This window comes from Pithys albifrons, chromosome 10, assembly GCF_047495875.1.
Source record: "Pithys albifrons albifrons isolate INPA30051 chromosome 10, PitAlb_v1, whole genome shotgun sequence".
Lineage (NCBI taxonomy): Eukaryota > Metazoa > Chordata > Aves > Passeriformes > Thamnophilidae > Pithys > Pithys albifrons.
In genome coordinates this window covers 28,644,939-28,658,767 of record NC_092467.1, presented here as the reverse complement: position 1 = coordinate 28,658,767, position 13,829 = coordinate 28,644,939, and the positions used below count along the sequence as shown (strand labels likewise).

Genomic DNA, 13,829 nt, shown 5'->3' with positions numbered 1-13,829 from the left:
AGAGAATACCCCAAATCTCCAGTGAGACCTGCATATTGCTTTCTTCAGTACAGAGACAGGTAATTTTCTTGTAATGCAGACACTGCAGGTGTTAGATTTGATAATGGAAATGAGAACTGTCATCTTTTTGTATTGAGGTGGCCGACAGCAAACACTGTAAGGTGGTGGACAGCCTTCCACTGTGTTTAAAGGTTAAACACAAAATCTCTCAAAGCTTCCCCAAGCTCGACTTCTATCTCAGGTTTGACTATTATTTCAAAGCCTCTTGCCTGCCTGACTTATTAAATAATTCAATTTGCTTATTTTCTGGTGTTTCAATGTGCACCTGGAGTTAAATGATGCTTTAGCTGATACTTCAGGTGTAACTGCTGACTGAAATACTGCAGCTGAAAGTTTCAATTAAGTTTTATCACACAAACAGGTGCAGTATTTTTTTTATTCTTGTGGTATCTTTTGCACCACTCCCAAAACTATAAGCTGAAAGTTGTAATTAACAATGTTAAGACTTGTCAGCAGCAGGCTTAAAATGGCGATGACTTTTTGATGCCAAAGTGGTTGAGGTCTGTCCTCGTGTTGCAGCAGAGATTTGCACATGACATCTGCTAAATGTGTGTGATTCACAGCATTCTCTGTATGGCAGAAGAGCTTTCAAAAGCTGATTGCTTTGTGGTTTATTTAAAAGCTCCAATTCCTAAAGAGCTGAAGACTTTTTTTAAGTCTTTACTTTAAAGTGCATCTTTACATTCATCAGCATGAGATACTGTAAAGTTACAGGAATATAAAGTGTGTGTTAGGTGGTGCCCTGTGAAGATGCAGTGATTGGCTCACACAACTCAAACAGGGATGACATTCTAGTTTCAGCTTTGGGAATAATTATAATCCCCTGGCAAACTGTGCTTGTGTTTCAAGTTCTTTTGTATACTTCTGTCTGAACATGAAAAGAGTCAGTCTGTGAAGCCTTTCCGAGGCAGGGAAAGAGTCCGTTGAGTTCAGTTCTGCATTCTGGGTAATGAGGAAAAAAAAATAATGCCTTTTTACTGCTGGTTTCTATGGAACTGCAGTTAAACCAGATCCCTCAAATCTGATAATGTTTCTCATCTGTTTAATCATCTCCAAGCTGAACTGCATCTTGTTGCTGGATTGCCTGCTGCATGCACAAGTGGAACAGCATTCTGGTAACCTTGTGAACAACCTGCCTCTCCCACAGGTGAGCTGCAGTCAGGACTGAAATTATTTCCACTGCAGCTGTGGAGAGGTACGAGGTTGATGGTTCAGATCTGTGTTCCTGCAACAATGGAGTAATGAAAGGGAGGCTTCAGCTCTTCAGCAATCTGTTACAAGTCTGAAAAAATCCCCTCTATCCTGCTTAACTTTCTGAAGCTTTGAAATTCAGACTGTGGGTGGACAAATGCAGCAGCCCTGGTCCTTGAAGCTGTTGCACACTGTCGTATCTGCGGGAGCTGGGCTGGACACACTCCCTCAACAGGAGCACTCTGACACTTTGGAGAGTTGTCCCTGTGCCAGTGGGAGCTCCAGGCCTGAATGCTCCCGTCAAATGAAGTGGTTTCAATTCTGTTGCTGTGTGCTGTGAACAGAGGCTGCACTGTGTGTGCTGTGCTTGTGTCCTCAGGCCTGGAGCACCATCTTCCCACCTTGCACACATGCACAGCTCCAAGGGCATCCAGCCACAGCCGTGGAAGTACCAGCCTCTTGCTGATGAATTTGCTGGTACCTGTTCAGCCACAGGCAAGCTGTGCAGTCTGTGTGCTCACCAGACCTCCCCCAGCTCCTGCAAGTGGGCACCTCTGGGATGGGAGCTCTGGCTGGGGGCGAGTGCCTGATGCTCTGGGGGTTTGGGTGTATGTGAATCCATGTGAGGTGGACCCAGGAGCACCCTTGGCTATGGAGGAGCTTCTTGTCATGTGCAGTGCAGTGCTGTCCCCTTTTGCCAGGGGATGGAATGGTGGCAGCTTGCAGTGCTTTGCCTGTTCAAGCAGGTGTATTGTAGCTGCAGGGCTTCACCTGTCACTGCTCCCATCACCACCTTCCTCCAAAGATGCAATAAAAACAATAAAGGTCTGTGTGGAATCATCACATGCTGTGAGCTGAGGACCCTCCTCCCTCTGTGGTCTTTGGATATTTTCCATCACCAGTACTGTGTTGTATTTGCTGTGTGGATCAAATGCATTTGGGTGCTGTAGACACACCTGGAATGTGGTTTGCCAAGCTCTTGTGTTGTAAGAGGATGTTCTCATATTAGAATGTTGCATTCCCTTGCTGCAGACTCCTGGTGGAAATTTGCATCTGGCAAGATTGGCTTTGGACAAACCTGTAGAGTATAAACAAATGGTGCAGCTCCCTTCTGTCTGAGAAAACAGCCTGGGAGAGCAAAACCTGCACCAGGCTCTGATTTCAGACAAAAAAAATAATTTAGAGAAGACCTCACCTTCTTGTCCTTGCAAAAATCTTGGGACAACAGTAGAGCTGATCAGTTAGGAGCCAGGTGAACATGATGTTTCTGGAGCCTGACATGAGCACAAAACACAAATTCAAGTGGGAGTAGCTCCCTGGGTGGCCTGCTGGAGCCTCTAGCCTTTGGTTCTTCAAAGAGGTGGTGATGGCACAGGAGTTCCCTCTATTTTGATCCTTATCTTCCTAAAGAGTCAGTTCCTACAGTAAGAAGAATTTCAGAGAAAACTGTGGCCAAAGCACATGTATGTACTCATGCAACCATCAAAGAAATGAGTACTGAGTGTACTGTGGGTTCCTCTCCTACCCCTGCCCAAAGTGCACAAAAAGTTACAGGCTTTGCCTTTCACTTTTTGAATAATTCAACATTTAAATCTGACTACTAAAACACAGGGCTGGGATGGGCTGTTGTATTTACTGCATTTTGTCTGAAAGGGTACAGCAAGAGCCCTGGAGGGAATTGTGAAGGAATTGGGAGTGGGAATGTACAGCCTTCTGTGAGTCACAGGTTGCTGAGGGTTATGTGTAAGCATCATTCTCCTCTCAGCTCAGCAGGTTCCAGTTGTAGGCTTAGTAATGTTGGAAGTTTCAGCTGGGTGCCTGCCTCCAGGGAAGCTTTGAGGACTAGAGAGATGGGGCAGCACCTTTGTAAACCACTGGGTTCCCTGTCTGTACACTGGCAGAGGTCACTGCTCAGAGGGGGTTTGGAGAAGGACCAGGCTGTGGACTTGGTCAGTGGTGGTACAAAGTTTTGGGCTGAGCACGGGGCTGCAGCTCAAAGCTGGGTACTGAGGGGCCGTTGTCTTTGCAGATGCTGGCAGTCAGTTCTGGGAAGACTTTATCAGGAACCATGGTGTGTTGTAGGAAGAGAAAGTCCACTCTAGTGGTTGGTACAAGCTGAACACTGCCAGGGAAATGGGCTTGTCCTTTCTGTGTGTTGCACAGAGATCCTGTGCAGCACTTCAGCTCTTCACAGGGGCCACTTTACAAGTCTTTCAGATTCTGCATGCTCTGTTTGGAACACCAGGGGTTGAATTTAACTGATGGAACTGGGACTGTGTTCCACCATAGACAAGATGGGAAATGCTAAACAACCTGAAGCAAAGGGTGAGGGAAGCAGTCAGTTCTTGTCACAAGTTTGGCACTCAAACTGAAGATTTTGTCTTCTGGGCCTCTGTTGTAAAATAAGACTTAGCCCAACCCCACCTTCCCTCATCTCCAGTGATGATAACAAAACATTTGTGTCCAAATCAGTAGGCTGCAGTGATGGACACCAAAGAAATGCCCTGGAGTAAATGAATAATTCTGTGTTCTGCACAGGGCTTGGCTGATGTGCAGCAAATACATTCAGTGTGTGGCCCAAACACTGCCAATGAAGAGAAAATAGAAGAGTGACTAGCTGCTCATTCAGCAATCACTGTCTGCAGTGCATTGAATATATGAAGCCCCAGGCAAAGTAACTGGGGGCTGTGGTATAGCATCAGTTCTGTAGCTCGTTTAGAGTAGGCATGAGATGATTTTGTACCAGCAATCCTAGCCCTGGCATGTCCCAGTACCAAGGATTAGATTTTTACAAACTGAACATTCCTAAACTTTTCTGTTTCATGGTGGGGTTGGTTTGTTTGCTTGTTTATGAATGAAATTTATTTTACTACCTGTGTTGTGTATGCAAGGTGTGAGAGAGGGATCTATTTAGAGAATGATTCAGAGAAATAGTACAGTTGAATGTTTGAGGAAGGCAGCTGCAAGTCTAAGACACTATGTCCTGAAGGGAGGCTGGTTGGACCCTTTTTGACAGGTATTTTCCTCAAGTTCACTGGAATGATCTGTCAATTTAACTGTGGAGGCAGGAGGAATCTGTAGTGTTACAGTGGCTTTTGGAGATGTTGGTCATTTCTTGCAGTCTCCACAAGACAAAGGTGGATTCAAGATTACTGTGTGGTTTTCTCAAAATACGCTATTTGAAAAGAGGCTTGTTTTAAAAAGCTAAGTCAGAGTCATCTGAGGAATTTCTTTTTTCTAACTGTAAGAGCTATAAACAAACCTGTAAGTTATGAGGCAATAGTTGAGTACATTGCTAGATAATGTGTGGTCAGTTTGACCTTGCTGCCTTAATTTAGGAGGTAATTTTCAAACCACTATAAAGAAGGGCTTTGTGCTGTCTTAAAGGGACATGGGCAATCTCTAAGAAACGGGCATACTCACAGAGACAATCCTCTTGGCTCAGTTTTCATTTGGTTCTTTCTCTTTTACTATCTGTGATGCAGTAAATTAGAAAAAAACCCCAAGTCTGGACTTGGCATGCCTTTGTAAATAAACTATTTTGTGTGAATTGACAGCTAGTTTGCCACCAGGTTATTTATAGCAAAGTTGGTTATTCTCCTACCAGAGAGCCTGTTTTGCCCCATATCATAATGTTTATGGTAACACCTCCCACCTCTGTCTGTACTGCAGCAGTTACAACAAAGTTCTTGCAATTTCAATTGTGTCCCTTTAAAATTTCATTTTGTTGCCTGCTGGGGTAAAAGATTTCAATATGTGAACTAGAGATTAATACTTTACCTCTGCTTGTTTGCTCTGTGCAGCTCACCTTACCTGTATCCGTTCTGCTTCATTCCTCCCCTCCCACAGAACTACTTCGGGAACTGGAGGTTTCAGCTGCTCCGAGTTTCTCGAAGATCCGGTTTGTGATGAGACAGTGGCCAGTTACAGCCGTGGGTTCCTGGCAAAGGTAAAGAGCACACTTTGGAGGCTGGATTTGCTGAACTGGAGTCCCCTTCATGCAATGTCCTTTCCCCACTCCTGTTACAGATGATCTCTCCCTGTCCTCCTGTGTATTCAGCTCTCAAGGCAGGACAGCCTTGAGCACAGAGCAAAGAGGCTGCGTGTCTGCAAAAGCACCTGTGAACACTGTTGTGGCACTGACCTGACCGTGCCTGGTGTCAGCAGAGAAAAACTGATGTATCAAACTTCTTTAAACTTGTTCTCCTTGCTGGTACAGTTTCACCCCAGCCTGAGCTAGCCTTATTCTGTTACCTGTTTTCTCTTTCTTTGGTCACCAACTAGGTGTGCACGGGCAGCTGGGCAAGTTCCTGGTTACTTATCTAGTGAGTGTTCTACCCACTTAACCCAGTCAGAGGACATGCAGGCAAGCAGTTGCATTCCTCTGGATGTTCTTTATATCAAATTGCAACCTCACCTTTCATAATTGATTTGAAATGAAGCAGCCCCCAGGGAGTAGATTTAGGGACTGAAGATGGCCTGTCTGCCTCCACTGGAAGGTCTGCCTTGGAGGAGGGGACTTCAGTAACAGAGGAAAGATGAAACTGGGCTAAGTGTGGGCCATGTTATGACACACAACTGCAGCCTTGGCAACCAGGAATGTTGAACAAGAAGGCTAATATGGGGAAATCTTCCCCCCATTCTCCTAAAGGGAGATTATTACTCTAGTGGAGAGAAGCCAATGACTGGTTTTCACTGGTTTTCAAGGACACAAACAAAGGAGACACCCATTTAGTTCATGGATGCAGTGACAACGTTGGGTGAATCAGTGTTTGCTGTACAGCTCGTGCATTCAGCAAAGTCATGGTGACCCAGGGCATAAAACAGTCTTAGCAGCCACGATTGCACTTGCTTGGCCTTTGTTCCAGAACCAAAACATATGAAGTGTCTTCTGATTGAGCAGGGAGACAAAGGGGACTGCTCAACTCTTGCATTAGTACAATCATTCAAGGAGCACTTGTTTCTCCCAGCACTTGTTCCTTCCATGTCTGTGGACTTGCCAGAGGAGCCGAATCATTGCTTTGGAACAGCTGTAGGAGCCAAGTCTCTATCAGACACATCCAGGTCTGGAGGAGGATGTCCATCCACCACCAGTTTCTCTTCCTTAGACCCAGCAATGGGCATCCCCAGCTGCACAGTCCCAGCAAAGACAGGGCAGCTGCCAAATGCCTCACTAGAACCTGAGGCAATGGTGGTGAGAGTGCAGGTTTGAGGCTGTGGGGCCTCATTTCTTATAGGAGGAATGTGGGTGTCTGCAGCTTGAGCTCTGAGGTCTGCACCTTTGGGAGATGATCTGCCACAGAGAAATTCATCCCGCTGTGAGGGGCTTCGCCCCATGTGCTGTTGGAGCTTGGAGCTGTGATGTGCTTCAGTCCAAAGTCTTCCTGGCTTTTACAGGGTGCCCAGAGCATGGAGCAGGCTCTGTGCCTGCTCCTGCCCGCGGAGCAGCCCAGCCCTGCGTGATTGCTGAGCCAGTGGCGGCACCTGCCGGTATTTTGAGGAATATTCTGGATATCGGTAATGGTGAAAGAAACAGCGGTTCAGATAGCCTCAGGTAGAAACGCAGAGTGATGTGGGTTAACGACCTGTCTTTTTCCCTGCCTGCTGTGGGAAGATCCCTAGCAACAAAAGAAAATCCCTCTAGGAAGGTACACAATATCTCCAAAACTACCTGTTTTCTAGGTAACCCCCTCTAATTTAGGTATTTGGGCACTGTGTATCAAGATAGCTGTAATAATTTGCACAAGGTGAGCCCGTGGTCAGGATCCCCCTAAAAACCGTTTTTCCTGCACTGGAAGCAGTGGGATTACCTTGGTTACATCAGCTGAGGTTTAGACTTGCCACAGTGTATTTGTGTCTTAAATAATTACTGCTTCTGATAGCACTGCCAGGTGCCTTTAGCATTTCCAAATCGAAGGGAAAGAACAGCTCAGTCCTGAGGAATGGATCCATCCAGGAATGGATGGGACTGGGGCATGGGAGATGTGCGTTAGCAGAGCATTTAGAGATGATGTGTGGCTGTAGAGAACAGTCACACAGAGGGATAACGTACACTAAAAATGTTTACATTGCTGATATCCTGGGGATTTATAAAAACATTCCAATTCAGTATTTGTGCCAGCTAATTAATATTTAGTTTTGTTTTGTATAAAGTGAGATTTCTCCTTTTTTGTAGCTTCTTGATCCCACTAAGACATTCTAAGGACATTTACCCGTTTTCAACCACATCTGACAATTTAGGACATGGCCTTACAGGAGACCCTATTGCTGCCATTGTTGAGGGGAAAGGCTGGCAAGCTCCTTCCTTGGTAGACCTCAGGGCATCCATGCTGGGCAGGAATGAGGAGAGGCATTGCAAATGAGAGTCATTAGTACTGCTGCTCCCAGAACTGCTTGTTCTATCTCAAGATCTTGTGTCTTTTATGGAGAGTTGCCTCCCTCCCACTAAATCCACAACATTCATAGCATTTGCCAAGAAAAAGTCATGCCCTCCTGTCCTGACCGTTCCTGTACTCCGCAGGGTGAAAGATGTTATTAAGGGTCTGGGTAAAACTGTGAGTGAGACATTCTGTGCAGCATCTGTGCTGCAAGATGAAGATCTCTTGTCTCACTGTGGGACGCTGCTCAGGAGGGGTGTAGCAAGACGCCAGTTCAGTAGCTGTCCCTCCTCCTTGTGCTAAATCTCCACAGCCTCTCCTTTAGGTTTGCTGTGAACAAGCAGGATTTCCAGCCAGATGTCTGTCTGATTTACACCCATGTAAATCAGGGCTGACTCCGAGTCACTCCTACCTTTGAGCTGTCCTGGTGTGTTACAGACCTGCAGGGCTGCACCTGTGCTGACAGCAGCATGCAGGGCAGCAGGGTGCTGCAGACACCCCCGAGCCAGAAAAGTGTGGGCTGGTAAAGCTCGCTGGTGCAAAGCTGCACATCGTGGCTCAGCCTGCATTTGCTTGGAACCAGGCCCAAGCTAATAAACCCAACTAGATTGCTTCCAGACCCGGGCTGGCCCAGGAGGAGCCAGCGCAAATGTCACTGTGCTGTGGTGCTTGCTCTGAGCTAGTTTAATTGTCTCTGCTGGCATGGGCCAGCTCTGCACCTGCGGGGCAGGAAGGGAGTGATGCGTGGCCACCTTTTACAGAAGCACTGAGTGCACCTGAACTGCATCATCGGGGAGATGTCGTGGCCAGATTGCACGCACCTCTGCCCTATCTCCTGCTTCCCAGGCCCTTGGTTAAGACTTTTCTCTCTGCCACTGCTGCAGCCTGACACGCTGCAGTGGCTGTGGCTTTTGCACACAAGTTGTTTATAGGGCGCTGCCGGATGCTCAGCTCGGGGGCTGCTGATGGGTGCCCGCACGGTTGTGTGCCTGGTGCGTGAGCGGATTGTTTGGGATCGGGCATTGGGATCCTCCACAGCCGCGGGCAAAGGGGAAGGGTCCAGGCAGGGCAGCGGGCAGGAAAGCCACGGTCCTCTGCGGAGGCAAGTGGGCAACAAGCTCAGGGACCGCTCCCCGCCGGGGCGGGCACGGGGCAGGTGCGGGGCGCAGGCAGCGCTGATTGCCCCTCTCCGGTACCCGCGCACCCCTGCGCTGCTCCCCGAGGGGCGGCCGGGCCGGGCCCCGCTGTTAGAGCCCCGAGGGGCGGCCCCGGCGGCATAGCCCTCCCCCTGCCCGCCCCGACTGGCCCCGCCGCCGCGCCAGGGTAATGGCCCGGGCCGCCTGCGCTCTGGCAGCCGGCCCTGCGGCGGGGGAGCGGGGCTGAGCCCCTGCGCCCGGCGCGGCGGCGGCACCGCGGGCAGCGCGTTCCCCGGGCGGGCGGGCGGGAGGCCCCTCCCAGGTAGGAGCGCGGGGGCGCGGCTGTCACCGCGCCCGCCCGGGCTGTCCCCCCTCGCCCTCCCTCCCTGCGGGGCCGGTGACCCGCGGGCCGCGGCCAACCCGCCCTGCGCCGCGTCCGCGGTTGCCGGGGCGGCCGCTGTTCGGATGCCGCAGCTGAAAGGCACTGGTGACCGCACCACCCGCCCGAGTGCCGGGCCCCCTCCCCGCCCCTTCGGCCGCGCTCGCCTTCCCGGGAGCGGCTCCGAGCAGCGCGGCGGGGTTGCCTAGAGAGCGAGCGAAGCCGCTCGTCCCGTCCCTCACAGACGGGTCCTCGCCGTCCGGCCGCGGTGCGTGAGAGAGCGTGCGGGGCCGAGGCGTGCGGGGCTGCGGGCGGCGGGTCGGGGGCTGCGGGTGCCGGCTGAGCCCCCGGCCGGTGTTGGCGGGCGGAGGGGCAGGGACAGGGACAGGGGCCGGGGCGCGCCCGCGCTGACAGCGCGTGTGCCGCTCGCTCGCTGCAGGACGGGGCGCGGGTCGGCCGCCCGCGGACATGCACTGTGAGCTCGCCGCGGGCCAGAGGGGCAGCGCCCGCCTCGGGGGGACCGACAAATGCCAGGGAGCGCCCCTGAAGGATCTGCCGCAGGCGACTCGTCCCGGCGCTGCTAAAGCTCACTCGAGCCCTCAGATGTCCTTCAGAGTGTCTGTCAGCAACGGCGGTGACCACACGGAGCCTCAGCAGAGCCCCCCTGACATGTCAGCGCCTCTGCTGGACTTCATCCCCAGGCGGCCCAGCATATTCGAGAGGATCCCGATGCTGCCGAGGGCGCAGGACCTGCGATGCGCTAGAGGCTCTAAAGATTATTTCCAGCAGCAGAAACATCAGAGCGTGAAGGGTGAGTTTAAAAGTGCGCGAACTGAGCACTACCACCACCAAAAACCTATTCCCCAACCAAATAAAAATGCGTAACAAGCTTCCCCCTCGCTTCATTTTGGTCTTCGGAGTGTTTTCTGACTTGTTTATTTCACTTCAGTTTTAAAACTTTTTTTTTTCTGTGCACCTTGGAGGCACAGAATAAACCAGACTGTTCTTTGACAGTGTGGAGCTGAGTGTTTCTCGATATTATTCAAAAAATCTCGAGACAAGACAAGCATGTTTTTTATTTCTCCTGAGCGCGTGCTCCTGGTTTGGTGGCGTTTGGTTGTTTTGGGGATGGTGCTGAAGGCTGGATGGGTCTGTCCTGTGCCAGAGTGTCCGTGTGGGGTGTTTGTTTGTGAGCATGCCTGGCTGACAATAAATGCCTGGCTCTTATTCAGCAGTTTCACCACGGTTGCTTGGATTTATAGTTTGTATTTCAAGAAGGTGTTACAAATGCTGGATTCAGGCAGCGAATCCTCAGACTTGGGAATTCCTGGTGCCTGAAAGGTCAAATCCTGCTGCTTAGCAAATGCCCGATTTTTCATTTATCCATTGTTAAGTGCCACTGAAGTTAGGTTAGGAATTGCCAACTAAAAATCTGTTAATTACCCTTTTGAGCTAGAACTTGTTAATTGAGCTGCAACTTGTTAATCAAAATTTAACTTTCAAATATAATCGGTCTGAGGTATCACTGGCTGGGATCAGGGGGAATTGAAGCATTCCTTTATGCTGCAAAGCTGCTTGCAGAGAAGTATGTGCACCTAAGGTTATTAGCATTAAAGCAATGATTTCTGTAATGTTAAAAAAGTATTTTTTTTTTATTTCTCTTTTTAGTTCGTTCCCATTCTCTGTTTTAGAGATGTAAATGCAGTTATCTTAAAGCAGTCCCCACTAGGATTTTTTCAGTGCATCCCGTTCTGTCCATTCTTCTGAAAACTGCAGTAGCCTGCATGCCCTTGGACTAGTGACATTTTCTTTTGTGAGCTTGTTACCTAGGGTGATGGCACCTTTCATTGCCACGAAGTTATGTTAATGAACACCTCAATCTGTGCTAGGTCTGTTCTGCAGACTGTAGGATGTGTTTGTTCATCACCAGTGAATGCAGACAGAGTGGAGCAGCAGGTTATAAATTACCTTTTTTATTTTTCTGTTTGTTAATGCTGCAATTCTTCTCTCCTGATGAGAAAAAAAAAAGGTTGTTAATGTTTGGCAAGAAAGAAATGAAGGTCTGTTATACAGACCCAGGTTTGAAGAGGGGAAAAGGAGGATTCACAGAGTAGGGAAGGAGAGCTACAAGCTCTAGCAAGCCTTGGTGCTGCCACTGCTGCCTGGAAGGGGCTCATGAGGTGTTGGAGTCCCTCCTGGTCCCACTAATGAGTTTGGTGCCACTGTCTGTGCATTGCCCTGCCCAAGCAAACTGTTATTTATTTCTTCTTTCTTTTTCCCTTTGAGCTTCTTAGCCCTCTTCTCCTGCATATTCCTCTTGCTATTGCAGGGTGCAAGACTGGATGGAGGGGAAAACTGAGGCAAGTGTAAATGTCCATTCATTTGGGACTTTTACAGTAGCTGTAGGTGGGCATGGGAGAAGAGTCCTAATTCCTGACTGATCAGTTTCTCATTTGTGCCACTGGGGGAAAGAAAAAAGAAAAGTGTTGTAAGTTTTGTTGTTGTTTTTGTTTAATTTCTGTCTAGGGTGTTACCTTGTGGTTGCTTTGGCGTATGGGTGGCTTGAGTCATGAGAGTAAGTAGGAGGTATCCATGGGCAGGATAGGGTTCGTTTACTGAGCAGCAGGGTGACTTGATGGATAATGCTGGATTTTTCCAAACACTGCAACACTGAGGTTTTTGGGTGAGGTTTTTTTGTTTGGTTGTGTTTTTTGTGTTTGTTTGTTTTGTTTGTTTAATTTTTGCCTTTTTTTTCCCTTGAGAAGACATTTTCAGGAGGAGTTAGGGAAAATAAAAAAAGCAAAATTTTGGGCCAGAGTTTGATTTAAAAATGTGTGGACTGTGTTGATATTTCTGACCACTTTAATGTCCACTTGGGCATTTTGGGGTTCTTCCACTGAAGCTGCCAGCCCCTGCTCACCACCCTGTGCTTCTGAGTCAGTTCCACAGAAATCACTCAATTGCTCACTGAGACCTAACTGAAAAATCAGAGTATATCTGGGGTGGACTGTGCTGCAGAGATGTTGATCTTTCAAGGAGCAGTGTAAAACCATCACCCAACCACCCTGGCTCTCTCAGGAAGGTAAAGGACTGGGGATGGCAGCATGTAGATGTGATATAACAAGGCAGAGCTGAGAAGTGGGAATGAGGGAAATACTCAGATATGTACCCAGTGAAGGGTTTGGGAAAGGAAACTGATGACAGCTTGATTTCAGACCATCCTGCCGTGCGTCTCCTGTTCTCCAGCCCTAGAGTACCATGTACCCAGTAATTCCCTCTGCAATCTGGGTTAGATTACGGAATGTGCCTCCTGGTTTTGGTTTATTCACAGTTGAAAACTGCAAGTGGGGAAGGTAGAAGACAGTCGTTAACAAGAGCAAACCCGATTTTTATAGTTGCCTGTAAATTTTTTTTTCTAAACAAGCCTTACTTTTTAGGTTTTTTTTTCAAAACAGAATGAATCAAAATGATACACTGCTCTACTAATAAAAAGGGGAGCTTTGAAGTAATCACAATGGGGAAGAAGCATCCTGCTGTTGTAATGTCTCTTGTGGTGTTCCTCTGCTGCTTCACAGTGTTTAAGTTATGATCCTGCAAAATGCTGCTGTGCCTGAGCTGGTCTTTTGACATGAGCAGCCAAACAAGAACTTGAGGGGTGGTGGTGTGGATTCCTTCTGGGAATCAGATCATTTGGGTCAGAGCTCTGCAGGATGGCACTGCTGGATGTTCACCAGAAATACCAGTTCTTTGGAATTGTGCTTCATGCTTTGTTCTGTTTGGGAGCTGTTTAAAATGAACACCCAGTTTTTGCCCATCCTGCTCCTTCTGGTGTGATGGGCTGTGATACATGCCACGCTTTTCTTGGGCTTGGATTTCTCTGTGTGCTGCAGGGCAGTGTTTGCACACAGACTCTGCTTTTTAGATGCATTTGTCATCTGCTGGGCTCCAGCTGTACCATAAGGTATGAAGTCCATTTTACAATGTTTTCGTGGGATTCTGTGGCTTGAGTTCTGTTTTGTTGAATTTCATGATACGGTATTACCGTTTCGAAAGTAACACAGGGCAAAATCATTACTGGCTCCAGGGTAGAAGCTTTTGGGAAAGGAAACTTTTAGTAGTGACAAAAGAGTAATCTATAAAGATGTCAAATATCTCAGTTTTTAGATGGCATTGATTATGGCTGTTACCAGGAAACACTCCTTTTCATTCTTTTCCAGTTTTGTTCAGTGTACCTAATTCATGACTCAGTAGAAATGACGAGATTTATCCTGTGAGCTGTGCCACTGGGAACCCATCCAAATGGCCCGGACCTTTGCAGTAACCACTTCAGATATTAACTTACAGTGGGCAAAACAATAAGCTGTTCGGGTTGCAGGAGTTGGATGTTTCCTGGTTGAGAGTATTTTTTATTCAGAGGAGGGGAAAATGGGTTGGATTTTTTTTTTGTGTTTGTTGTTAACTGTAACTGCTTTCAGCAAACACAGAACCAACGTATTGAAATGTATTCATTTCCTTCTGCTGTTGAGAAGGAAGGTTAAATCTTGTCATTTAAATCTCCTGTAACTATTTCCTTGATAATCAGGACTGTCCTTGTGAAAGTAACAGCTTATACTGGTGGGATCTTCAGCAAAAACATCTGTTTTGATTATATGACTTTTTAGGTGTGTTGAGTGGTCTTGGGCCTGA

At 48.2% G+C, this 13,829-nt stretch overlaps 1 protein-coding gene across 3 annotated transcripts in view; it reads left to right on the top strand.

Annotated features, from left to right (window-relative positions):
* Positions 1 to 9,008: 9,008 nt before the first annotated feature.
* GLIS1 (GLIS family zinc finger 1) overlaps positions 9,009 to 13,829 on the top strand; it is a 182,697-nt gene continuing 177,876 nt past the window's right edge. For 2 of the 3 annotated variants that reach the window (XM_071565034.1, XM_071565033.1), the window contains exons 1-2: positions 9,326 to 9,411; positions 9,583 to 9,954. In XM_071565034.1, the coding sequence (XP_071421135.1) occupies positions 9,612 to 9,954 (343 nt within the window). In that variant the 5' untranslated portion in view covers positions 9,326 to 9,411; positions 9,583 to 9,611. Of the gene's footprint in view, positions 9,087 to 9,325; positions 9,412 to 9,582; positions 9,955 to 13,829 lie in introns of those variants that run through there. The other variant, XM_071565035.1, reaches the window with a different exon arrangement.